Below are 27,228 nucleotides of genomic sequence, written 5' to 3'. Positions count from 1 at the left end.
TACCTTTTCTTTTAAGAAAACTGAAAAAAAATAATTTTAAGGGGGTATATTTCTAAAGGAGAAACAGGCCAACCCAAGACTTTCGTTGTCAAACATTTTGGGAATTAGTAAAGTAATGTGAGGAAAGTGTCTTTGAGTTAAGTTCTAACTGTGAGACTCAAATATTCGGACAATGTTCGATGATTTTTCTGGCATTTGTGCCAATATTTATACCAATAAAAGGTTTGTTTTTGATACCCAGCTCTCAGAGTCAGACTTGAGCATACACACACACACACATTCTCATACAACGGTTCGTATGATATCTTACGAAAAGTTATTCCTCATTTTTCGTACGTTTTCGTACAAATGTCCAGCGTCAATTTCCGCACCAGTCTTTTCAAAATAAGTTTCCGTCTTCACAGAAATAACTTGGTTAGGTTTAGGCAACAAAACCACTTAGTTAGGTTTAGGAAAAGATCATGGTTAAGTTACGCCAAACCGGAAGTGGTTACGCTGCATCGGAAGTCACTTCCGTGACAAAAACTACTTGGTTAGGTTTAGGAAAAGATCATGGTTTGGGTTAAAATACCACCGGAAGTGGTGTAATTTTAGTACAGAAGTTACGTGACAATTAAATCAACGTTTACTTCTCGTTTCACACGGGACACGAACAGCGGTCCCCTGTGTGAAAGTCTGGTGTGTTTTTTGACCCACCCATCCACCCCGACGATTACGTGGATTACATACAAATTGATTTTGTGGGATATTTACAAATTACAGTGCATTTACTTTTCGTAGGTACATCTACGAACGGTGTATGAGAACAGCCTGCACACACACACACACACACACACACACATAAGCTTAAGGATCTGAAGCAGTATTCTGTCATAGCTTTGCTCTCACTGAGTTTTTTTTGTTCTTCTTATCATCAAACAAACCTCCAAATCACAAACCAGTAAAGACAGACCAGTATGACCAGTACGCAACACAGCAGGAGATGATTCAATGAGGTTCAACTGTGCAAATTGTCTTTTGTTTGTAGCTGCAAAAATGTCTGATTGACCTGCACAAAACTTTAATTACTCATTTTTAAATCACCATTCTGAGGCACAGTTTTGCAAACAGTTACCTTCTGGCAAATCGTCATTGTGCCAGCTTACTGCTCAGCCAAACTGGTTTATCTATTCAGTTTGCTGGGAGGTTAGCAGAGCAGCTTTCAAACCAGTCGAGTTCCTCTGCTGAACGTCAGGGAACCAGAGCTGCAAAACATTCACCTTCTGTAATTCATTACAATAAATGAGAGAAAGGAAAAAACAATGTTGGAGAGAGAAACATTAGCTTTCTTGCTGAGAATTTGAATGAATTAAACTGGATATAACATGTTAATTTGCAGCTTTAGAGTGATAGTAGATGTATTTTTGGACAGAGCCAGGCTAGTTGTTTCCCCCTGTCTTTATGCTAAGCTAGGCTAACAACGGTTTGTGTCTCATTAAATCAGCCGTACACACGGTACTGTCCAACTTCTATCTGTGGACATGTTGCTACGATGTTTGTATGCACAAAATACCGGCGTAATGTCTTCAACTGGTATTGCTAACAATGCCTAACCTGGCTGGAGCCAACTCCATTACGTTTTCTGACTTGTTGTACAGTCAACTTGGGTGTGACGTCATTACCAGCTCCGACACAGAACGTCTTTATACATCCACGGTCACAGACTCGTTGATGTTTTCAGTCCAAAACGGCAGCAGCACCATCTAGCAGCCATTATCAAAAAAGCATTAGCGTTTCGCCGCGTTGCTTCTATACTCTTTAGCTCCAACCTCCAATTTACGAGGTAAATGGATTGCGGCATAACTGTGACGGCCACTCTGCTTGGGGGCATTTACTGTTGCTGTGCTTTCTCCCTCCGGGGCTGCAGACCTTGATTGGAGAGTGATCAACAGCATGGGACACACCTGGGCCAGATGTGCCCAATGTATAAGAGCAAGTCCTCACCAAACATCTCTGCCTTGTGGCTTTTGGTTCTTTCTCTTGTCTTTTGTTTCACTCATCCTCTCCTTACACTACTGACTTTACAGCCTCCTCCCATCTATTTGTTTGCCTTGTCTTGATTATTTTTTGGTTAATAAATCACATTATTTGTTAAGTATACCTGCGTGTCTCCCGTTTTTGTCCAGTCTGACATAACACACAGACATGAGATTGATATCCATCTTCTCATCTAACTTGGAAAAAAAGTTTCTTAAAGGTCTTATTGATAACATTTTTATGTAGACAAATATATATATATAAAAAAATAATAATAATACATCCACAGAGCTTTTAGAAAGGTGCTGAATAAAAGTATGGCTTTTCCTGAAAAAAGAAATATGATTGTGAATAAATCATTTACAAATTTTGGCGGGTCCAAAATGAATGTTTTGTTTATCTCTGTGGAAGATATCTGACGTTTGGTTCCCACTTCTAACAAGGCTTGTGAGCCAATAGTAAAACGGCGTTGGTACCAGGTGGTATCTCTGGGTCGTCAGTTAGTGTGGAAAAAACAGATAAATGACTGAGATTGACAGTAAGCGCCTGGCAACGACTTGTTGTGAAGTGAATGCAATGGAACGGGGAGTGGCTGAATGTTATCAATGTTTTCAATAGCACCTTTAAATTTATGAACTCAGCCTTTAAAGTGAAATTATCTCACCACATTTTTTTTTTTTTCGGAAATGATTGTGTGCGTCCTTAAATGTTTTAAGGTTAAAATGTTTTGCAGCGTGTTGTGTTCCCTCTACAAACTCAACAACATTCATACTGACCTCACACAACGCTGAAGAAATGACATAGTCAAGCCTTTGAAACACATGAGTGTAAAAATATAAAGTACCTGTTTATATACAGTATATATATATAGCCTATATATATATATATACGTATATATACATATAATTTTATATAGAAATTAATCTTCTTTGTTCGGTCTTTGTGAGAATTGGAAGCCATTTGGTCCCCAACGTCACAAAAGACAAAAACAACAGGGAGCGTTTTTTTTTCCATCTGTTGAGATGAAGTTCTTCTTCTCCTCCTTCTGGAAATCGGAGACGAGACAAACAACTACAACAAAATCACAGCGGCCTCCGTCTCCCATGAGTCCTTGCTGTCTCTGTGAGGGGGCGGGGCCTGCAACGCCTCAGCCCACAGCTTTGTGTTTCCCGCCACAGCAGCGGCAGGCCACGCCGCAGCGGTAGCACGCCCTGAGGGGGGCGTAGCAGCACATGCAGGGTGCCAGCAGCGACAGCCCCACTAGCGCCGTCCAGCGCAGGCAGAAGCGCTCGTCGCTGGTGTCACAGGAGCACGGGTCCGAGTAATCCCCCTCCGGGTCCGACATGCAGTGGTACAGCAGGCTGTCCGCGCACCACATGAAGCTGACTCGCCTGATGCAGGTCTGAATGGGGTCAGGGGCTTCCTGGCAGCGGCCCCGCCCGTTGTCCTCGTGGTTGAACATGTCCTGACAGTAAACGCAGCGCGAACGCTCGCCGTCCTCCTTCCGCCTCTTGCCTTTGGGTTGCAGGGCTCGCGGCTGCACCGTCACCACCGCTCTGTGGCCGCTGCCCAGCTCCAGGCAACCGGGTTTGCCGTTGCAGCCTCGCTGCACGTCGCAGCTCAGCGGGTACGGGTAGGTGTAGTCGTGTTTGGGCTGCTCGCTCTTGGCAAAGTGTACGTAGGCGTCAACGAGGTTGTCAGGCTGGGTGAGTTTGTCACGTGTGGAATTGGCGTGACGGTAGTCCTCGTAGCCGGTGAGCCAGGTTCGCTCGCGGGGGTTGATGCGTACGATCTCATCCTCCTCCACCTGGAAGCTGACGTGACGAGGGAACATGTGCACCGCCTGAAGAGACACAGAAGAGATTTAAAGACTTTGTCCTCCAGGAGGACATGAGGTCAGCAGAAACAGCTGCAAACAGCAGTCCCCTGTTTTCCTCGCAAGGCCTGATGGACTCTTCATTGTTAGTTGACTCAAATGTGTTCTACGAATAAATCTCAACAAACCACACTTTGCAGATATGCAACATTTAAAATAATGTTTCTGTACAACCTGGATCAAAGGGGTTCAGGACATTTTTGTCACTATTCGACCTTCAGTTGATTTTAGTGTAAGAACATGACCATCGCTTTGTAAATTAAAGGTTCCCTGTGGAGTTTGATTTAAAAATCATCTTTGCAAATGTTTTCTGAAGAAAGTCAGACACAATGAGTTTTGGGATGAGTAACACTGAATGTAAACATAACTTTTATTTGTTTAGAAGAAATCTCCACAGGGCAAATTTAAGTCAAATGAGATCCAAATTGTTGTAAAAAAATAAAGTAAAAACCAGAGGCATTATGGGTCATAGAGGCAAACTGATTGAGAAGCGTGCAGACAGAGATCTGTACTCCCTATGTATGTTTGTGCACTATATCACTTTATATTTGGAGTCCTTATTATAGCGCCCTCTATGGACCAATTGATATCACTGTTTGTGTCAAGCAGAGAGTCGTCAGGATTATCAATGTACATTATGCTAATATACTGGTAACCAAATTATACTGGGATTCATCAACTTTGATTTATTAATACACGTATATACTCATCTCATAACAGATTCAGTTGTAAATAAATAATGGAATAGTAAAGCATTTGTCAAGGTGCGTGTTTATTTGCATCACAATTTCCGATAATTTGTGTCTATTAAACAGACCTGTCTTCTAAAAATGACATTACCATTCAACGAAACTGCATTGTGAATTACATTTTGAGGGAAATTTGTTTTTTTAACATATCACAAATACTTTTCTAATGGTAGTCCACATGGGGAGGATGTCGGGGTGGTGGATGGGTCAAACAAACACAGGACTTCACAGAGGAGACGATACATTTTGAGGTAAATATTGGGGTAATTTGGCAGTAATTCCAAAGAAATTCCAAAAAGATTACTTGCTAATTATCACCTAATTACCATGAAATTTGCGGACCTGTTACCAAATAATCTTTTTTGCGAGGACATATTGATGCTGATTTCTTCCTCACTTATACATGTGATGCTTAATGTGTATCTCTATCAGTCATCTCTATCTGTGGGTCACTGAAAGTAGAGTTGAAAGTTGAATTAGATCTTGAGTCCAGTCAATCCCAGCTGCAGCTCCCACTCTGACCCTCTACTCACCTGGTCCAGGAAGTAGTGATCAGAGGGCCGGTGGTGCTCGTAGAAATGTCCCAGGATGCAATGGTGCCGACGGGCCTCGCAGAAGTTGTGCGGGGCCAGCGTGTGCATCGCTGGCTCTCTCTTCTGGGACGAGTTGGACGAGCTGTCGGTGGCCGTCTGGAGGAAATAGAGGAGGCAGTGTGAACACAAGCTGCAGGAAGGTTAAAGACTCATTCTGAGGTGATTAGAAAACTGTAGCTGCTTCAATGCACATGATCTCAAACACTCAGGTATGTCGCACCTCTGGCCACACCCCAATCAGTGATGTCACAGCAGGTGTTTTGGCTCTGATAGCTGATTGAAAAACACCTGCTGTGAGCACTTTAAGGCTTTCTCGCTCATTTTGGCTTAAAAGTTGAATATCTACAACTCCACGTTGTCTCCTGAGGAAGAACGTGTGATCTGATCAAAAGCTCCAGCAGCCTGTTGCACCAGCTGTAAGTAAGTTCTCTCTTAACTAATCACGATTAATCGCATGATTGTCAATAGTTAATCGCGATTAATCGCAAATTAATCACACATTTTTGTATCTGTTCAAATGTACCGTAAAGGGAGATTTGTCAAGTATTTAATATTCTTATCAACATGGGAGTGGTTAAATATGTTGCTTTATGCAAATGTATATATATATTTATTATTGGAAATCAATTAACATAAAATAATGACAAATATTGTCAGAAACCCTCACAGGTACTGCATTTAGCATAAAAATATGATCAAACCATAACATGACAAACTCAAGCCCGACAAGCAACAACAGCTGTCAGTGTGTCAGTGTGCTGACTTGACTATGACTTACCCCAAACTGCATGTGATTATCATAAAGTGGGCATGTCTGTAAAGGGGAGACTCGTGGGTACCCATAGAACCCATTTTCATTCACATATCTTGAGGTCAGAGGTCAAGGGACCCCTTTGAAAATGGCCATGCCAGTTTTTCCTTATCAAGATTTAGCCTAACTCTGGAGCGTTATTTAACCTCCTTGTCTTGTATGACATGGTTGGTATCAATGGATTATTTAGGTTATATAGTTTCATATGATACCAGTATCTTCACTCTCCATCTTACGGTGGAATATACACCTACTAAGAGCGTTTAAGTTGTAACTTTTTCTTACGTTGGGACCATTTCAGCTGGTGCAACCATTAAAATATTAGTAGCTCGTAAACTTTGACTTAAGTTAGAAATTATGTTCAAACTAGACTAGGTTTGAACTGGGTGCAAACCCAGTGCAGAACAGTAAGTAGACTTCTCGATGATTGATTTGTTAACATATACTAAATTTTATACAGTGTGTTATACAGTGTGACGTCATTGACCTTTTACCTCTCGACTGATTACTGATCTGCCGCCACCTGAGAAGGTAACCCACTGTGTGCAGTTGTACAAATATAAGGAAATCTTTTCTCTTTTTGTCCTGCTTTTTGCAACTCATGATGTCAAACAATGTGACATGTATCATCTCGGCTCCTCTCTGAAACCACCTGAGCTTCACTCCACCAGACTTCTGTGTGCAATTAGACAAGAACGAGGAGGAAAAATAAAAGACCTCCAGAACCAGAGCAGCGTGGCAGAAACGTCTCTGAAGTCTTTGTGTTTTTATTGGGTCTGTCTTAAATGAGTCCCAGCCTGGCGTTTTGCGGCCTGCGGCCCTGTGAGCGCTCGGCGGCGTGTGTTGGGTTGCGTCATCCTCAGGGTCGACACAAGCTGCAGCTTTCATGTGGCTCGCTCGGATCACACAAGAAGACTTCCTTCAAACGCTACAAAACTGAGGAACTGAAGAACCTGACGATCCTCACAGCAAAACGAGTAAACTGCTTTCTCACATTTCTGGGTTAGTTTTTGCTGTGCAGTTGTGCAAACACACATTTTGCTGATATTTTCGACGTATTTTACATTTCTGTGAATCTATATTTAACTGTTTTCTTAATGGGATTCTGTGTGAACTGATTCTGTTAAAGCTGTAAGTTTTGTTTACATTTAACTTTTCTCACAAACATCAAACAAAAATGGCGAATACATTTCCCGCCTTATAAAACATTCGCAGAGTGTTTTATAAAAATGTTTGGGAACTTGCATTGTTTAAATCGGCCTGTGGTTTTCTTCTTCTCCTCTTTTATTAGTGCATTAATGCCCCCAACTATTGCTGCGTTCAAGACAACTCGGAGGTCGTAATTATCCCAAGTGTAAACAAAAACCATGGCTGACCGTGACAAACTGATGTTTCTTTGGCAAGTGTACTAGCGAATGACTTGTTTTTTTGGGGGGCATTTTTAAAGTTTCCCCAAATAACATTTGTGCAGAGAAGATAACTTTCATAGATTGTTTACCGTAACCAGCTATCTAATAACACAGCGACATATTTTGACGTCAGTCTACGTGCAGAACAGGTTTTATTACATTGCCTTTTAGTTGGTGGTTTACCATTACATTACATTATTACATGGATTTGTTGAACACTCAATTCTGATTGGTCAATCACAGTGTTCTACGGTCTGTTATTTCTTTATAGCAGACTGCTATGTATAACAGACCGTTGCTATGGACGCAGTTCTGATGTCAAGACTCTGGAGGACCATGTTTGTGTCATATTATTGATTTCTTAAGTAAGTAGCCGTGTAATAAGCAGGATAATGAACAGCTAGCGGGTCATTGTTGTGAAATAAATTCTTGCCACATCACCCTGTCGGGGTTTATTTCACAAAAATAACCGGCATAGCTGTACATTATCCCTTACAGGTACGCTTCCATAGTGTAACGTCAGACAACCGCTTCTTTGTGAAGTTATGATAGATGGATTAGGAACTCTTTGAGTGGCATTCCATTGTACTTTTTCTGGTATGAGTTTGGAAATGTTCGAGTTCCTCGTTTTCTGGAACGCAGCATTAGACACACAGTTAGATTTCATAGACAATCTTTGAGAAAAGGCCATATTTTTTTAGCAACACAATTGATGCATCCGTCCTTCATTGGGCAACTGGAATTACCGCCTCATGGTTGTTGCAACCAGTCAGGTTGCAGTTTACATCCATGTCTGTCCAGTGTCATAACGTCATCGTTTTATCCTATTTGACATTTGTGTAAAGTTGTCGTAATTAACATTTGCATTCTTGAGTTATGGCCCAAAACATGTTTTGTGAGGTAACAGTGATCTTTGACCACCAAAATCTAATCAGTTCATTCTTGAGTCCAAGTGGATGTTTGGGCCAAATTTGAAGGAATTCCCTCCAGGTGTTCCTGAGTGATCGATAATGGACCGAACGGACGGACAATCCGAAAACATAGCGCCATGGCTGTCGCCGGCGCGGAGGCATAAAAAAAAAATAAGAGTAACTACTTCCAATTTGGTGGTTGGCCGCCAAAGTTCAGACCCCTCGATAGCCGAGAAACCTCAGCTTTAGTCTATTAGAGTACATTAGATAAAATGTCAGAATAATTTCATTTGAAACTATTTTGTAGGATTGCAAATTCTGTAAAACTTAACCTGTGACATAGCTTTAGTTGTTCAGTGCTCAAAACCTCCATAGTTACATAACTACATGATTTAAACTCCTGCTGTTCTCCAACAAACACATTCCAGCAGTTCGTCCAGATCTCCTCCGTTATTCAGGGGCCTCCAGAGGAAGCACTGCATCATGACAGGGAGGGTTTTATTTACTCCTGACGAAGGTTGATCTACATCCTCATTGTCCTCCGAGCGCCACCGAGGCGCTGAAGACCCGTCCTCTTCTTCCTCCTCGGGGAGCCAGACTTCAGTCTTGCAGACAGGACGGATGGGAATGATCTGCAGCCGGGGCGGTTCAGCCTCGTTCCCCTCAGTCTCTCCTCTAAATGAGGCCAGCTATGTAAACAGGCATCTCAGTGACGGATATACTGACAGGTCAGACTCTCCTCTCCAGCGCTGGACATCCCGCGGAAACGATACACAATATTTCTTTGAAACCAATGGAAAGACGGAAAAACTGGACTGAAAAGGGAAGCAGGCCCTGGTCCCTTCATCGGACTGAGGATGGAGGTGGAGGAGACAGAAACTTTTAATGCACTATATGCAGGATATGTTTGGGTTAGGACTGTTTGAACAGAGTACAGTGTAAAGAGCAGGAAAGAGAGATGTCAGGCTTAGCTAAGCTAACCTCGAACTGACTCCATACTTAACAAAAAAAAATGCAACTGACATCCATCTTCTCAATAAGGGAAATACATCAGACCGTAAAAACGTCATCCAGAGTAGGCTTGCATGACCATGCACCCTTTTGGGGGAAAACAATCCTGTGTTCCTCATAGACGGTTACAGAGTAAACAGAAGAAGCTGAAACATGTCTCCAAACTTCTACTTTAAACAAACCGGTAATCGTAATAACGCTATGCCGAAGAGTTGTTGTGTAGTTGGTTGTACCAACAATAAATCCAAAAACGCTGATCTCCGATTTGTTCCCCTGCCATGTCCTAAAAAAGATATAATAGAAGGGCTTAATGGCTCCACGCTATAGACCAGACCAGCATCGTGTCATCTCCGAGGCTGCGCTCCAGTTTGGGGGAAGAAACTCGCTCTCACAGGAGAGAAAATTATGAAAAGCTGTTGTGTAGCGGGTTAACGTTTGAGGCGTTACGTGAATATTCACTGTCAGTGTGGTAAATCACTAAATGATGCTGGTGACAGCGACTAGCATGGCTAGCTAACGTTAGCTTGAGTGTGAGGCTGGTGCAGTAATACAGACATACATTAACGTTATAGCAGTATCAGACTGTTGTCTCTAAATAAATCTCAGCCTAAACAGTTGGCTATTAACATGTTGGTTATTTACAGACAACACTTAGCCTGACATGATTCAATCAAATATGTATAAATGTCTAGATAAGCAATAACCGGCCACTGTGTTGGACGGGGGAAGACTGAATGGACATGGCAGCGTTCAACCTTAATTTATTAAGCTATCGTGAACGTTCAGGTTCAGGCAAGGTCGCAAAATAATAATTAGACATGTGTATAAAACTAACGTTTATTTAACAAGAGATGAATGCATACGAATTTGTCAAAATTACAATCCAAACATACGTCAAATTGCATTGAAGTCTATGGGATCTTCAGTTTTCTATCCTCCAAAAGGGGGAGTGGCCTTGACTTTTTTGCGAAGTACCTGTATGTGCAGGTCTGATGTATAAGGCCATTTGCCTTATACATCCCTGTCTGAACATAAGAAAACATGCATAGACATTCACATGGTTTCTTTTACCTGTACGAACATGAAAGGAGATGAGGAAAACTCATGTGTGTGTCTCAAACAAACTGTGTGCGTGTGTGTGTGTGTGTGTGTGTGTGTGTGTGTGTGTGTGTGTGTGTGTGTGTGTGTGCCGCTCCTTTTGGTGACAAACCCCAAACAGGACGGTGACATTTGTCTGGTCAAAAAAAACACAGGATACCAAACCCCTCCCGTCCTTCATACTTCCTGTCTGCCACCTCCCAAAGCCACACACACACAGTTTGTTCCTATTGCTGCAAACAAAAGCAACATCTCCTGTCTAAATCCAAACCCAAAATAACAAAAAAACAGCCCCTCCCTATTTTCCTCCTGCTACAATACAGAAAACCTGAGAAGGAAAAACACAGTTTCTATCCAGGAATGTGAATTCTGATGCACTGCATTCAAAAAATGAAGGAATGATGGGTTCATATGAATGAAAGATGGAGATGAAGTTGGAAAAATGTGGCTCCGCATTTACGCTCACTTCACTCAGGTATCCCTCAAGATCCTGGACATGTACTGGTTATTGAAGCTATCCTCAGTGTTCATCAATGTTTTAACAGCTGGAGGAGGAAGAGTTTCTCACCGTGAAGACGTCATCATCGCCGAGCTCCGCCTCGTTCTGCAGCGTCGATGAGGACGTGGTCGACCCTGGAGGACACACAGGAGGACACAACTTCTTTTATTTTATTAGCTACTTTCACTCCAACAGTGGTTCTAATCATGGTTTGGACCAGTCGGCAACTCCCGGGTCTGAAAAGTGAAGCCAATGCTGAAGTGCTTTAAACTTGCATTCTCTCTAATAGCCAGCAGGGGGCGACTCCTCTGGTTGCAAAAAGAAGTCTGACTGTATAGAAGTCTATGAGAAAATGACCCTACTTCTCACTTGATTTATTACCTCAGTAAACATTGTAAACATGAGTTTATGGTCTCAATCGCTAGTTTCAAGTCTTCTTCAATACAGCATGATGTTCATTTAGTAAATTATGGTCCCATTTAGAGTCAAATAGACCTTAAAGCAGGGTATGCTTTAGGGCGTGGCTACCTTGTGATTGACAGGTCACTACCACGGCGTTGTCCGTGTTTCCAGTTCATGAAAGTTAATGTAACATCTTGGCACGAGTCTATCTGTTTTTCCCTTTTTTTTCCTGAGTTGGTTTATCTTCTTCTGACTTCCTTGAGCTGTAAGTGTGTGACCAGTGCGCAGTACCTTCGGTCAGGTCCTCCAGGGCCTTCCTCACCCCTCGGTCAAAGGCTCTGGCGTCGGACGGGCTCTGGAAGGTCAGACCACACTTCCTGTTGTCCACCTTCCAGTGGTGGAACGTCGGCGTGGCCTTCGTGTAGACCAGATCTTTCTTTAAGAAACACTCCAGAATCACCTGGAAAGAAATAACATCGGACAAACAAGATGAGACGATCATAATGAACATATAGTTATAATATGCTTTATTGCTTTTTTTCCTTTGTTTAGTTAAATAGTTTTTTTGAGCATGTAGAAGGTCTGCAAAGACAAAAGATGGCAAAAGATGTGAGACTAAATAAAAACTTTATTGACATGAAATGGCCCTGCACCGACCTGCTTGTCTTTGAGGCGTTCTCCGTGGATGAGGAAGGTGTTGCGTCCCAGCAGTTCGCTCGGCAGCAGCCTGCACACGCCCACTCTGCTCAGGCAGCCGTCCTGCGCCAACCAGCCGCCACTCGAATCGTCTCTGGTCATCACCACCGCTTTGACGCGCACAATGTAGCTGTCACTGCAACGGGACAGAGAGACCCAGACACATCAGTTACCATGGTGACCAGCGAGCTGAAGGGCGGCGCCAAAATACGGTTTATATACTTTTTACTGTTTCGATATCAAATTGTTGTGTCAAGTCACAAGGCAAGACTGACAAGTCCCAAGTCAAGTCCCAAGTCAAGACTGTGACGTCCCGAGTAATGTCCCGAGTCAAAACTGACAAGTCCCAAGTCAAGTTCAAAGTCAAGACTGTGAAGTCAAGTCCCAAGTCAAGACTGTAAAGCTCCCAGTCAAGTCCCAAGTCAAGACTGACAAGTCCCAAGTCCTAAGCTTTGAGTTTCGAGTCTGAAACTGGCACAATACGCTCTTCACCAAATAATGCAAAGTAATGCATCTCCTGTAATCTCCTGTAAGTCTCCGTGTATTGTTTGTACGCAAACGGAATTATCTTTGTTATAATTTTTTCCACCTGGCGCTCAGTAACGTAACATTAGTTCTTCATGGTTCTCTCCTGCAACTTGTTTGGATGCTGTCAGATTGGTTCAAACAAAGTGTTGACTTGCTGGGAATGAATAGGGTTACCGTTAGTTGATTCAGGAAAATAACACACTCCGGTATCAAGTATTTTCAAGTCTAAAGGCTCTAGTCCAAGTGAAGTAATGAGGCTTTGGTGTGAAAATCCAAGTCGAGTTGCAAGTCTTTTTGATTTTGTAAAGTCGAGTCTAAAGTCAACAAATTTGTGACTCCAGTCTGACTCGAGTCCACGCCTCTGGTTTCATCATCAGTGAAAGCTGGAAACAGCAGCAGAGTATAGACCTTTTCATTGCCGTTGTGTTGCTAGGGCAACAGCTTTGGTCCAAGTTTACTTCCTGTCAGCTACTGCATTAACAAACTTTGCAACAGGAAGTGCAAAGGGGCCCATTTAGAATGTTTTTGTTGTCAAGTTTGAAAAGGTCTTTGATAATATTAATCGCAGAGTGAACTTTGATCCAGACACATAAAGTTGCTCAGAAAGTTTCAAACACAAAAAATAGTAAAGACTCACAATATTGGTCAAGAAGACTCCAGAGGGTGAACCGTTGTAGAAGGAAGAACCAACTATGATGCTGTAACCTCAATATCACTAAATTAAGATCGCTCACTTTCAAAATTTGAAATAGGTCATTGTTTAAAGATGGTTGTCAAGACTTATTGATCTCTCAAGTGACTCAGTAATGATGATTTTGGGACCTAAAAATGGCGTCACGAGTAGGAAATGATTGAGAAACCCTTAATTAGACCGACCAGTGGTGGGTGCGCTAGTTCATGTTGATAGTGTTGTCCAATGAGAACGTGCAGTACTGATAACGCACCAGCAGCAGCAGCAGCATCTGCAGCCAGTTGGCCTCGTCCTTACTGAACATAGCATTACTCACCTGTGATCACACACACACACACACACACACACACACACACACACACACACACACACACACACACTGAAAACCAAAACAAACCCTGTCCATCGTCTGAGCTACCAGCAGAGACTGAAACATTCAGAAAAAAATGGAGACGGAGGCTGAAGCACGTCGAGGTAAAATACAAAAATAAAAACACTCTCTCTCTCTCCGTCTTGCCTTTTGTACTCGGACATCTCTCGTACATCCTATTTCCACGGTCACAGTGTCACGGCAGTCTCCGTTGACGACAGGCTGTCAAGCTGTTCTGCCGCGCGCTGCCGCCGCCGCCACATCCTAACGGGCCTCACACACACACACACACACTGCTTCCCTCCGCTGTATGATTCAGCCTGCCTGTCAAACAGATGGTGCTTGTGTGTGTGTGTGTGTGTGTAGTATGAGTCATCACTGCATTTGCCGGCAGCGTGCAACGACACACACACACACACACACACGCACACACACATACACACAGGAGGGACTATATACTGGAGTTTGGTTCCAAAATGAGAGATCCTCCATTTGCAAACAGTGACACCTTCACTTACAAAATGACTGATTACAGGCTGCAGTCAGTTTTTTTTAGGGGGCTGGTCAGTCGGTGGGTTCGTCCCTCCGACATACCGGACCAGACAAAGATCATCTCTGCAACTACTGGCCATAAAATCTGAGGATTATTTAAGGTTTATTACAATTTGTTTTCATTTCTATCCTTTGATATTCACCGTTCCATGAGGCTGATTCCTAAAGATAAATTCAAACTTAAAGTGAATTTCGGAGGTGGAAAGTCAGCGAAGAGACTTTCCACTGAGCTCCTTCTCAGTGGCACAAAGCGAAGATAAGACCAAGAGGCTTCGTTTTCAGCAACAAACAATTTCAGAAACATTAGCCATGTTTTGATATAATTTTCCAGTGAATTTTAAGTGAACTTGAAATGTCACAAAAAAAATAAATGTGCATTTCCATTAACTGGTTTGGAGCGAGTAAACTCGGCTACAGCGGAATTACGTCAGAAGTTGGCGTTATAGGCTACGCATGGCTGTAATCCGCCAGTAAACAGAGAAGAAGAAGAAGAAATAGAGGTTGCGAACCAGAAACAAAACAAGTCGGCTCGGCCATCTAACCATCTACGAGATGAAAATGGAGAGAGGTTTTCAGGAATGTTTTTCAATTGGACAAGTTTTAATTGTTCTTTCATGTCAGCTAGTATTGGCCATGATTCATGTTGTCCAGAGACGAAGACAAGCATTCTCACATTATGGGAATAACGAGAAGACGCCGACAGCGGAAACAGCTGATCAGTCATGTGAGCTAAATGTTTGATACGTCAAAATGTATTCGGCGTTTCCATAATCCATTTAGCGCATTTAGCGCATAATCCATTTTTTCCTCTTTTTTGACAAAGGCAAAAACCCGCCTCAAGCCAGCGTAAAAAAGTTTTTTCGCAATTGAGGAAGTTTTAGCGAATTTTGCCGTTTCCATACAGCTTGTCTAATGAGATACTTCAAAATGCGAATAAAAACATGTGAATGGAAACACGGCTAATGACACTGACTCAACTAAACGGACTCACATGACCGTTGTGTATGTTTCTAGTTAGCTAACATCTAACTTTTTAGCCCTCGATGAAACCACCAAAGTTATGACAATGGGAACATGAATAAGTGAATCAAATTTCCATGATAATCCATCTAATAGTTGTCGAGACATTTAAAACTGGAGGAAGAGTCAGAGGATTCATTCTCTGGGGACCACGAATGTCTGTAAATATAATGATACATATAATAGAGTCTTAAAGGGGTCAAATGAAAAACTCACTTTTTCAGTGCTTGTGCACATACATCTGGGTATCTGAAGTGCCTACCAACCAGTGGACAAAGGTGAAGCCAATGCTGAAGTGCTTTAAACTTTCATTCTTTCTAATAGCCAGCAGGGGGCGACTCCTCTAGTTGCAAAAAGAAGTCTGATTGTATAGAAGTCTATGAGAAAATGACCCTACTTCTCACTTGATTTATTACCTCAGTAAACATTGTAAACTTGAGTTTGCAAAGGTGTGCCATATTTTTGTCACAAGCCAATCAGAGCAGACTGGGCTTTATCTGGAGGAAGTCTTAAAGACACAGGCACTAAAACCGAACATTTCAGACAGAGAGTGAATATAGGTATATTCAGACAGACCGTATGAGAACAATAATGTGTTTTTTGAACATTAAAGCATGTAAACATGTTCTAGTAGAAACTCAAAATACAAGTATGAATCTGAAAATGAGCATTTTTCTGGAAGGTTTTTCTGGTTTTCTATTTTTTTTTTTGAACGACTGATCACTTTAGTGTCCGGTATTTGCAGCACTACACACAATACAACCAACTGTAATATGTGTATCATAAAAGATGCAATGTTCCAGTCAGCATCCGTACATTTGTCTGAATGGCTCCAGTGTGATGTGTCTGTCATCCTATCCCAGTGTAATTCAGCTCTATGTGTGTTATATAATATCACAGCACACACCACGTCCCTCTGAAGGTCTTTCCAGGTTAGAAAATGTAGGTTGAATGTTAGTGGGAGGACTGCTCTTATCAGCAGTGTGTGCGCCAGGTGTCTCTGTGCTGTCAGGCTCATAAAGAGAAGGTCAAAGGTTTATAATGTACAACGCCCACCTCCATCCAGGCAGGTGTGGTGATGTCATCCATCCATCTCCTCCTGTTTTCCTCACACAGTTTATCAGAACTGACTCAGACACAAAGTCCAATAATCATGAATGTTGGTTTTGCTTGAGAAAATCATCTCAAAGTCATCTGACTCCACAAATGTCTGCATGTAGGGGTAACCCATCAAACCAATCACAGCTCTTTTGTCAAATATGAATTACATTCATAGATAGGACGTGTGGGACAAATCAGGCATGCAAACTCCAGTTCTAAAATGAATAGAAAAGTAAAATGCTCCTTTATTAATTAGATAGAAAGGGGATAAATTAAGTCTAAGAGTAATTTAATCTTACCCTTGTGCATCACTAGGGACATTTTTTGCTTTTTAATTTTTCAATCATTTTGGCTGTGTTAATGCTGATGGCAAAAACTTTGGCAAAGGTGTGAGGTTATTTTTTCTCCGAATTTTGGAAGTTCAACCTCAGCTCCTATAATAAGACTATAATACAGACACTCAGACCCTTAAGGACAAAAATGTCCCCATTGAAACCAATTAAAACCACAATGTGTGATCCCACAGCCATTACAGCATAAAATCTTGTTTTCTATTTAGGGCTGGGTATCGGTACTTGATACCTTTAAGGTATCGACCGAAATAACCTAGTACCAAGTAGTATCAAAACCTCTACAGTCAAACGATACCTGCAATTGATCCTTTTTGTGCCCAGATCTAGAAAAAAATGACTTTCTTCGATTTAATGTAACGTGTGATTGGCCCACTACCGGATTGCCTGCCTGTACACGGCTCTGAACACGGAGATGATAGCAGCTGACGGTGCTAACGGTGCTAACGGTGCTGACTACGACAACGGTGCTGACAGAGCCAACAGTTTACCGGTACTGGTACTGGTACTGGTATTATAATTTTTTAAATGATACCAAGCACCCAGGCTTTCAATCTAGAGCCCTGCATTCAAAATTGTAGTTTTTACTATTTTCCACCAGATTGAGCCATTTTCTCATGTTTTGGCAAATACATGCTATTCTCCTGCACAAAACATGACAATGCATCAAAGTCAATGTTGTTTCTAATCATTGACATATCCCAGACTGTGAAACCCCCCCCCCAGCATTTAGTAAACAGAATATATATATATATTCATAAAAAAAAACAGTGGCATTATGTAAACGAACTGGCATTGAAAGGGTTAAAATTCTGAAAATGAATGAATATTTGGTAGTTCTGATCAGGCCTGATGTTGGCTAAAAGATTTAACTCAGTGAAAGTGGAAAATAATATTAATAATATAATATTAGTTTTTTTGTACACTAAGGGCATCAGAGCAACTTTCTTTAAGTTAAGGGGTTAAGGACACAGATATAGTGTCCAACCTTCTGTCTCTGCTGGTTTACAGTAACTCCTCCGTCCATTAGACACAAGCTTGTTTTTCCGTCAGCGCTGTATCACCGATGATTCCTCTCACTGACTGTCTGAGCAGAGAAAGTAGCTGACTAACAGTCTCAGATCAGAAATGCACCACAGACCTTTAAGTATCTCTGTTATTTTCTCAGGGTAATATGATACAAAAGCTTGTGTTTTTTGCAGTTGAGGTAACCACGATAATACATTAACTAATATTTTTTACGTCAACATCAGTTGGTAATTATGACCAAGAATTTGACATTTTTCTTAAAGCTCCCACATTTCCGCGTGTCATTTAACGCCACATTGTTACCGTGAAGCTGTCATTTATGTTTAGGCAACAAAACCACTTAGTTAGGTTTAGGAAAATAATCATGAATGGGCTAAAATAAGTAAGTAAAATACGTAAGGGAAACAACGTGACATAAATACGGAAAACTCGTCCCAAACGTCACTATCGTTACTTCAAATAACTCAACATCACTTTGGGATGCGGACACCGGTCTCCTGGTTGAAAGCCTTGTGTTTGTTGGATCCATCCACCTCCCCACCCGTCAACTTTAAGCAGTCTTTCTCACTTTTTATTCTACTTCACTAGCTCTGAGCGTAGCATATTTCCGCGGATGCGTTTGCATTGCAGTCAGTACAAACTACATGGCGTACACATGATACAGCAAAAGCAACCAAGGCGTTGTTATTGCACGCAAAATTACAAATTATCGTGTCATTCATATGGCATTTGGTGAGACTGGACTGGTACACAAGTTGTAGCAGCCTGAAGTTTGTGTTTGAGCAGTAACGGAGGGACATTGGGGGGCCAGTAACTAAATTAAGTCTCTTGGTTCCTCCAGTCCAAATGGTTCCTGAGTCCCTAAAAGAATAGTTTCCTTGGTTCCTGCGGTGGAAACAGGCTACACATACCGTAGTTATTCATTGAGGCCCAGTTTGGCCCACAAACCGCCGGTTGGACATCCCTGCCCTCAAACAGCCCCGTCCTCAGAGGACACAGTAATGAAACGGCTGCTTAGAGCACTTTAACAACAGTGTGTGGATGCACTTAAACAAACAGCATGACACACACACACACACACACGCAGTGGGAGCTGACCAGAGATGCAGATAATAGCCTCTGGTGGTCTGTTTGCTCCATCATCATGAAAGAGAAACACACACACACACAGTACATAACTACACATGATGCTCCCACAGGAACACACATGTTGTCCAACACACACACACACACACACACACACACACACACACACACACACACACACCAAGTTCATCCTGGATCATGACATCATCATCATCAGCGTAGAAAATGTTGTTTCTCGGAGGTCTGGATCAGCAGAGAGCAGCAGCAGATGGTGTTTGGCTCGCTCTCTGCCAAACTTCTCAATGACTTCCTTCCCTTGATCGCCCGTCACAAAGATGGCCGCTGTACTTTCACCAAGTTGACCAAAACAACATCAGCAGCAGCGACGCCCTCGCTGACCTTCAGCTGCGTGATGTTTTTACGTTTCAGAGTTTTTTTTTGTCACCGAATGTTTGAAACGTGAGTGGTGGTGAAGTCGATCTGCAGGCGCGCGGCGCAATCGAGTCGACCCAAAAGGAAATCCATCTTCCATTAGTCGTGTCACGTTGACGGTCAACGCCGCGCCCGAAACTCAACTTCAACACCCGGCGCTCCAGGTGAAGGTGGAGATCAGCAGCCAGCTTGGTTACTGCACAAATCTCAGAGTAGTTTGGATGAGTGAAGTGAGTGAGTGCTGCTCAGTGGAGCGGAATTCAGCAAAACCAAACGTTGTTGTGTTTAACACGCAATGACAATAAAGCATCTTATCTTATCAGAGAGTGTTTGGGATGCTAAAATAAACCCAGGAAGTTATGATTTGACGGTTTGTAGGTCAAAAACTGTAAATGGTTAAAGGATATCTTTGGTATTTTTCAACCTGGACCCTATTTTCCCATGTTTTTGTGTCTAAGTGACTAATAAGGACAACAATTTCTGAAACTGGTCCAGTATTGAGGGAGAACGCTGCAGCCGCTAAACAAACTGTAATGTAATGATTTGGGGCAACCTGGTACAGTCAGTTTACGTCCACTAAAAGTGCTTGTTTTTGCCACCGACAGGCTCCGATTGTTATTACAAGTGTCTGACAACATTATGGAAAGGACCTTACTGAGAAATAAAAACATTTTTCTTACCTTTTGCTTTCTGTTTGTCATTGTGTCATGTGACTTGTTGCCAGAAGACAACGGTGGAAACATGAGTGAGAGTTGGAGAGAGGAGTGCCGGTGTTGTCAGAGTTTGTAGTGTTGGACTTCAGAAAACGTAGCTGAGTGATATCTGATAGATTTTCAATGTCATGGCTTAATATTTAGATGATTTCCACAATGTGGATGCGACGCGAGATTTCAGAGCTAGACTTTTCTGAGCGAGACACACAATAACAAACAGATTACATTGAAATATAGTTATTAAATGGCAGGCTGATGAGATTGAAATTATTGCCACAGTTTTAATAAGGCTGATATCAGTCATTATTACACAGCTTTGTTGAATTCTGATTGGTCAATCATGGCGTTGCTATGTATAACAGACCGTTGCTATGGGCGCTGTTCTGATGTTGGACTCTGGCCGACCGTTTTTATGTCAACTTATTGATTAGAAGATATGTAATATGCGGGGTAATGTACAGCTGGTCATTACTGTGATATAAACCCCTTCAGGGCGATGCGGCATTGTTATTTCACAACAATGACCGGCTCGCTGTACATTATCCCGTACATATATAATCACTAAATAATGAAACTTCTGAAAACTTCTGAAACTGTGTTCCACATGTGTCACATGTGTACAACTGTTGTTTTTAATCGCAATAATATTTGATATTTTCCCTAAAACCTAACATTAGTCTCCACGTCTCCGACCACCAGAGCGTCTCTCTGAAGTCACTGGGCACCAGCAGCTCAGATGGAGGTCAGCACTGATATAAAATCGATGTAGTCCTGTGTGGGTGGGGCCGGAGTACCAGGGACACTGCTGCCTGCTGACCTTTCCTCAATGTCATTTTCAACCCTCCCTCCCCTCTGGCGTTATCGACAGCTCTCTGTTGGCTGGTTCGGGGGCATCGGTTTGCCCGATCAATAGAAAACACCCCCACAAAAACACCTCTGGAGAGGAACGGGGGAGAGTTTCAGTCCGTCACCGTTCCAATGAAAACCAAGAATGCTTCACCCAAAACAATAAAACTCCTGAGCAGGAATCACCTACTGTTGTCTTGTTGGTGAAGCTACAGAGCTGCTGCTGTTATTTCAGGGTTCTTCGAGAACCCCAAATTTCGGTCTATTCACAACATGCAGATACTCGGTGGTGGAATATAACTAAGTACATTTACTCAAGTGCTGTATTTAAGTACAAATTTGTTGCATTGTTAACATTTTAACTACCAAACAGTATGTAGAAATTGAGCGATTGTTTTGATAACTGATGAATCATTTGAATGAGCAGTGTGTAGAATCTTGCGGCTTCTAGTGGTGAGGCTGCAGATTGCAACCAACTCAAGCTCGCCCTGTGTGCCAAGCGTGTAGGAGAACTATGGCGCGAAAACATGAAAACATGAATGGCCTTATCTAGAGCTTGTGTTTGGTTTGTCCATTCTGGTCTACTGTAGACCCGCTCCCGATGTAGTAGGGCTGTCAAAGTTAACGGGATAACATGTTAACGCAAATTCGTTTTAACACCACTAATTTCTATAATACATTAACCCAACTTGCGGTATTTAGATTGTGGCGGGCTCAGTTTTAAAGCTAGATTGAAGATACTGGCATCATATGAAACTACAAAACCTAATGAACCCATTGGTACCAACCATGTCATACTAGCGTTTAGCGAAGGAGGTTAAATCACGCTCAAAACTGATGCTAAATTTTGGCGAGGAAAAACTGTCATTGCCATTTTCAAAGGGGTCCCTTGAGCTCTGACCTCAAGATATGTGAATGAAAATGGGTTCTATGGGTACCCACAAGTCTCCCCTTTACAGACATGCCCACTTTATGATAATCACATGCAGTTTGGGGCAAGTCATAGTCAAGTCAGCACACTGACACACTGACAGCTGTTGTTATGATTTGAGCATATTCTTTATGCTAAATGCAGTACCTGTGAGGGTTTCTGGACAATATTTGTCATTGTTTTGTGTTGTTAATTGATTTCCAATAATAAATATATACATACATTTGCATAAACAGCATATTTGCCCACTCCCATGTTGAGATGAGTATTAAATACTTGACAAATCTCCCTTTAAGGTAAATTTTTAACAGATAAAAAATCATGTAATTAATTTGTGATTAATCGTGATTAATCATGGACGATCATGTGATTAATCGCAATTAAATATTTGAATCGATTGACAGCCCTAATATGTAGATCTAAATGGCTCATTCTAAGGTGCCGAAAATACAATTCTTATTTTCATCCCTGCGACTCGTGCTCCTAAAGCAAGGGTCAAGGTTTGGTTATATTAGTGGTTGGACAGAATTAAATGTTTATTTTAGAGCAGATATTATCTAATTACGGATACAAAGTTATCTGTAAATATATCGGCTGAAAGATAACAAGAAACTGCTTTAAAGAAATGACAAAGATACTGTATGTTTGAAGTAGTTTAGAAGGTGTCATTTTGTGTCTCTCATTTGGATTTGATTAGACAGAAGACACCATTTACAGAGATTTTAGTGAGTAAATAAAATTGAAACTAATAATGAGGGGTCACAAAAATAGGATTTTAATAAGTGACCACAGTGAAAATGACACCCGTGACCTAACGAACAAACTGCTACCTGCTTCTCTCTGCGTCCAGGTGCAGTCTGTGTAAACATTACACAAGTTGAGCCTATTATCTGGCTCGTATGAGTCATGTGTTTACCTGCAGGGGTGTGCACAGCACGAGGCAATCGAAAGAAAAGGTAGCTCTGTCAGATTACCTGCTGCCCACGCTCTCCGCTCGGGACAAACTATCTGAATAGCTGAGGACTCGTTCAAACCCAACATGGTCTGAGCGGTTCATTCAAACTCACTGCAGCTTTTTAGTACTTTGTTACAACCAAGTAACAACATCTAGATGCCCAGAAATGCCAGCGAAACTAAAGCATACGAAAAGTAATACTCGTATTTAATCCACGTAATCGTGAGCCAGGAATTATAGAGCGACATACGCCTGTGTTTGCCTCCATGGGCCCAGTGGATGCAGAAGATAGCTGGAAGATCCGGGTACTTTTCCAGTCGGAAGTCGAGCCATTTTGGCTTCAAGCGCCACTTTCAACTTTCATAGGAATGAACGGGGCCCCGCCTCCAATGCTGTATCCAGTTCTCTTTAATACATCCATGCTGCCCACCTACCTGCCATAAGCAGACTTTTTGCTTTCGTCACTACTAGTGATGCTCATTTGGAAAAAATTTCTTAACTGATAACCGACCCTCGTTAACTGATTATCAACCGTTAACCGACAAGATTTGTGCCTCGCGCCAGCTGCAGTGTATGAGCACAACAGACAACTGAGTCCCCAGTTCACCCGTCCGGGAGCGTTAATTTAACGGCCACGGTGCTGCGTGTAGTGTCGCGGACATGCAGCCACTTTCCCAGTAAAAGTCTCCACTGCACATTTTTTTTAGTTTAGCAGGTTGCCAGCTGTGTGTCTGCCCGGATTAACGATAGCGACTGCCCGATAAACAGTGTGTGTATTTGTGCTACGTTAGCAGCTCTAGCATTGCCGGAGGCTTCTTGATTGCCGCCACCACACACATACAGTCTGTCAGCGCGACGTAACTTTAAAAAGTGTGCATGTGTGTGTTGGCGGTGAGTGTGAGGTTGTTGGTGGCGTTATAGCTATGAACGCAGGTGTAGCAGTGTGTGTACAGTTTATTTGTCGCTGAATAAATGCTACGAAACTACTGCTCCTCATCTCCGCTCAAGCGGAGGTGGGCTGTTAAGGTGAACCAGCTTTTCTCCTTAAGGTGACGAGCCGCTCAGCTTTAATTTATTAATTAATTAATTATAAATATTTCTTTTAACCATTTTAGCCGTTAAAATGCTTAATGTCTGTTAACGGTTAAACGGTTAATTATGAACATCCCTAGTCACTAGCTCTGAGCGTAGCATATTTCCGTGGCTCTATTTATATTGAAGTCAGTACAGATTACATGACGTACAAATGACACGCCAAAAGCAAGAAAGGTGTTCGTATTGCACGATAAATGCCTGCCTTCATTATCGTAACATTAATTTGCCTTTTCGTGCAAATGGGTTGTCCATGTGAAACCAGATGTTAACTTATACGCCACTTCCGTGGTTATTTTAACCTGAACCACGACCTTTTCCTAAACCTAACCAAGTTGTTTCCTGTGACGACGGAAGTTTATTTTGAAAAGACTGTATGCATGTAATGCGTAATGTGATATCCTACGAACCGTTGTATGAGGATTGTTATTGTACATATTTATTGTAATATGTCTATTTTGGATTACTTTTTGCAGTAGCCTACTCATATTTTCTCCTGAACACCTTGTATGTGAAATCCTACTTGAACCGGATTCTGATTCTCAAACTGGATTCCTGGATCGTGTTTTATCATCTCATCGGTACCTGAAACATTTTTCCCTTTTGGATAATTTAATAATAACAAAAAAGTGTTATAAGAAGGAATTAATCACCCTTTTGGTTGAACTGGTCACAGCCTGTAGACATATTATGCACCCTGATGATGAGTCACAACATACAGTGGCCTCATTTGAAGGGGTCATGAGCCAGAAAAGGCAGAGAGAGGGAACTATACTGCTTTATAGGAGCACAGCCACTGCTTCTTTTTTCATGAATGAAGGACAACATGCAAAACATGGTGTTAATAATAATAAAGACATGTTGTGGGATGTTATACAGATCCTCCTCTGTCTGCTCTGTCAAGTCTATTATCATGATGCACCCTCCATCGCCTCCTCATCCTCCACTCTGTTGTGACTGTATATCACATCTGCAAGAGGCTGTTTCTCCTTCCTGTGAAATCTCTCCGACCTCAACCAGCCTCTCTACCACGAGGAGGAGGAGGAAGATGAGGAAGATGAGGAGGAGGATGAGGATGAGGATGAGGAAGAAGAGGGCCCCCTCATCATCACTTGAGAGCCCATAACAACACATCAGCACCAATCCAGTATCCATGTGATGGCGCGCCAATAAGCAGCCCATCAGAATAATCAGATGATAATAATATTAATATGAGGTTATTATTATTATTATTATTATTATTATAGGGGTACAGGGGTAATAATAATAATGATGAGGATTTTAGTATTATTATTATGGGGGTACATGGGTTATTATAGGGGTGATGGGGGGGTACTCACTCGTCTGGTCGCGTGTCCTCGCTCATTTTTTTCCGTTTCACCTCCGGTAATAATAAGCTCCCTCCGCGGCTGCTGCACGGTGCGGTGTCTTCATGTTGAAGCGGCAGAAGCGGCAAGAAGCGGCGGATCCGTTTCTCTCCCGCTCTCCTCCTGCTCCGGTTCTTGAATCCCGGTGTGCGTTATGTATTCTCGGATCTCGGATCTCCTCTCTCCTCCTCCTCCTCCTCCTCCTCCTTGTCCTCTTCTGCTTTTCTTCCTCTCCTCCTTTTCACTCCTCAATTACTGGAGCGCATCGAGGAAGAGGCGCATCCTCCTCTTCCACCTCCTCCTCCTCCTACGCCTTTTCTTCCTCTTCCTCCTCTTCTTTTTCTTCCTCCTCCTCCTCCTCCTCCTCCGCCGGGCCGGGCTGGAATGCGGTGACCGAGAATGGCTCGCTGGTGTCGGTGAGGATGGCCCCGGACGAGCCCCATCTCCTCCTTACTCCATGTTGGATTCAGTGAGCGCAGAGCAGAGAGGAGCGGAGCAGGACTGAGGAAGAGGAGGAGGAGGAGGAGGAGGGGGGCGGGTGACGTCAGACCCGAAGGACTGCAGAGTCACGTGCTATTACCATATAATAATAATAATAATAATAATAATCATAATCATAATAATAATAATAATAATAATGATATTTATTATGACTATTATTATAATTATAATTATTGTTATTATCATTATTTGTATTATTATTATTATCATTATTATTATTGTTGTTATTATTATCATTATTATTATTATCCCTACTACCACTACCATAATCAGAATAATAATTATTATTATTATTATCATGATTATGATTATTATTATCCCTACTACCACTACCATAATCATAATAATAATGATTATTATCATTTTCATGATTATGATTATTATTATCCCTACTACCACTACCATAATAAGAATAAGAATAACAATAATAATAATAATAATTATTATTATTATTATTGTTATTGTTATTGTTATTAGATTACTATTATTATTACTACTATTACCACTGCCATAATCATAATAATAATAATAATTATTATTATTATTATTATCATGATTATTATTATTATTATCCCTACTACCACTACCATAATCATAATAATAATAATTATTATTATTATTGTTATTTGATTATTATTATTATTACTACTACTACCACTACCATAATCATAATTATTATTATTATTATCATGATTATGATTATTATTACCCCTACTACAACTACCATAATCATAATAATAATAATTATTATTATTATTGTTATTTGATTATTATTATTATTACTACTACTACCACTACCATAATCATAATTATTATTATTATTATCATGATTATGATTATTATTACCCCTACTACAACTACCATAATAATAATAATAATAATAATAATAATAATAATAATAACAATAATAATAATAGTTATTATTATTATTATAATTGTTATTTGATTATTATTATTATTACTACCACTACTACCACTACCATAATCATAATCATAATAATAATAATAATAATAATAATAATAATAATAATAATAATAATAATAATAATAATAAATAATAATAATAAATAGCAAACTACCAGGAGTAAAGTAGTATAAATCTGAACAATTGAATACTAGAAAAAATACAAGGAGAAGTGGCTATGGTAGCCTACAAATAGTAGGCATAATATTATTAGAAGGCCTAGTACAATAGTAGTACTAATAGCAGAGGAAGTGGTACAAAATAAATAGTTGTAGTGGTAGTATTAGTGGTAGTGGTGGCAGTAGTAGCAATATAAGTAGATGGAGTGGTGGTAGTAGCTGTAGTAGTATTGGTAGTAGTGGACATGGTATCAGTAGGTAGTAGTTAATAAACAACAGTCCAGTTGATATTCTGTTATACTTAATTTTGAGGTCGGATACTTTACTCTGTTTGTAATACTTCACTCTCAGGTCTGATACTTCACTCTGTTATACTTTGTAATACTTCACTCTCAGGTCTGATTTACTATGTTATACTTTGTAATACTTCACTCTCAGGTCTGATACTTTACTCTGTTATACTTTGTAATACCTCACTCTCAGGTCTGATACTTCACTCTGTTATACTTT

The 27,228-nt window shown here is 41.2% G+C and overlaps 1 protein-coding gene across 2 annotated transcripts; it reads right to left on the bottom strand.

Moving 5' to 3' along the window:
* Positions 1 to 17: 17 nt before the first annotated feature.
* Positions 18 to 25,653, bottom strand: spred2a (sprouty related EVH1 domain containing 2a). Of its 2 annotated transcripts, none has more exons than XM_074629900.1 (6): positions 25,108 to 25,653; positions 12,033 to 12,207; positions 11,667 to 11,835; positions 11,043 to 11,107; positions 5,175 to 5,330; positions 18 to 3,859 (listed from the first exon to the last, which is right to left on the bottom strand). In XM_074629900.1, the coding sequence occupies exons 1-6, from the start codon at positions 25,131 to 25,133 to the stop codon at positions 3,164 to 3,166; spliced, it is 1,287 nt and encodes a 428-aa protein (XP_074486001.1). In that variant the 5' UTR covers positions 25,134 to 25,653; the 3' UTR covers positions 18 to 3,163. The 2 variants fall into 2 exon arrangements, with proteins under 2 accessions (XP_074486001.1, XP_074486002.1); XM_074629901.1 differs by lacking the exon at positions 25,108 to 25,653 and adding an exon at positions 13,808 to 14,026.
* Positions 25,654 to 27,228: the final 1,575 nt, after the last annotated feature.

The sequence above is a fragment of the Sebastes fasciatus genome, chromosome 3, assembly GCF_043250625.1.
Source record: "Sebastes fasciatus isolate fSebFas1 chromosome 3, fSebFas1.pri, whole genome shotgun sequence".
In the NCBI taxonomy this organism is placed as follows: Eukaryota; Metazoa; Chordata; class Actinopteri; order Perciformes; family Sebastidae; genus Sebastes; species Sebastes fasciatus.
The sequence above is the reverse complement of the archived record's forward strand: the minus strand, read 5'-3'. Positions and strand labels throughout refer to the sequence as shown.

Coding starts and splice junctions, on each gene's coding strand:
- spred2a (XM_074629900.1), bottom strand. CDS start 25,133: ATGAGCGAGGACACGCGACCAGACGA. Junction 11,836..12,032: donor AACGCCTCAAAGACAAGCAG/GTCGGTGCAGGG, acceptor ATTTCTTTCCAG/GTGATTCTGGAGTGTTTCTT. Junction 5,331..11,042: donor GCGATGATGACGTCTTCACG/GTGAGAAACTCT, acceptor TATTTCCTCCAG/ACGGCCACCGACAGCTCGTC.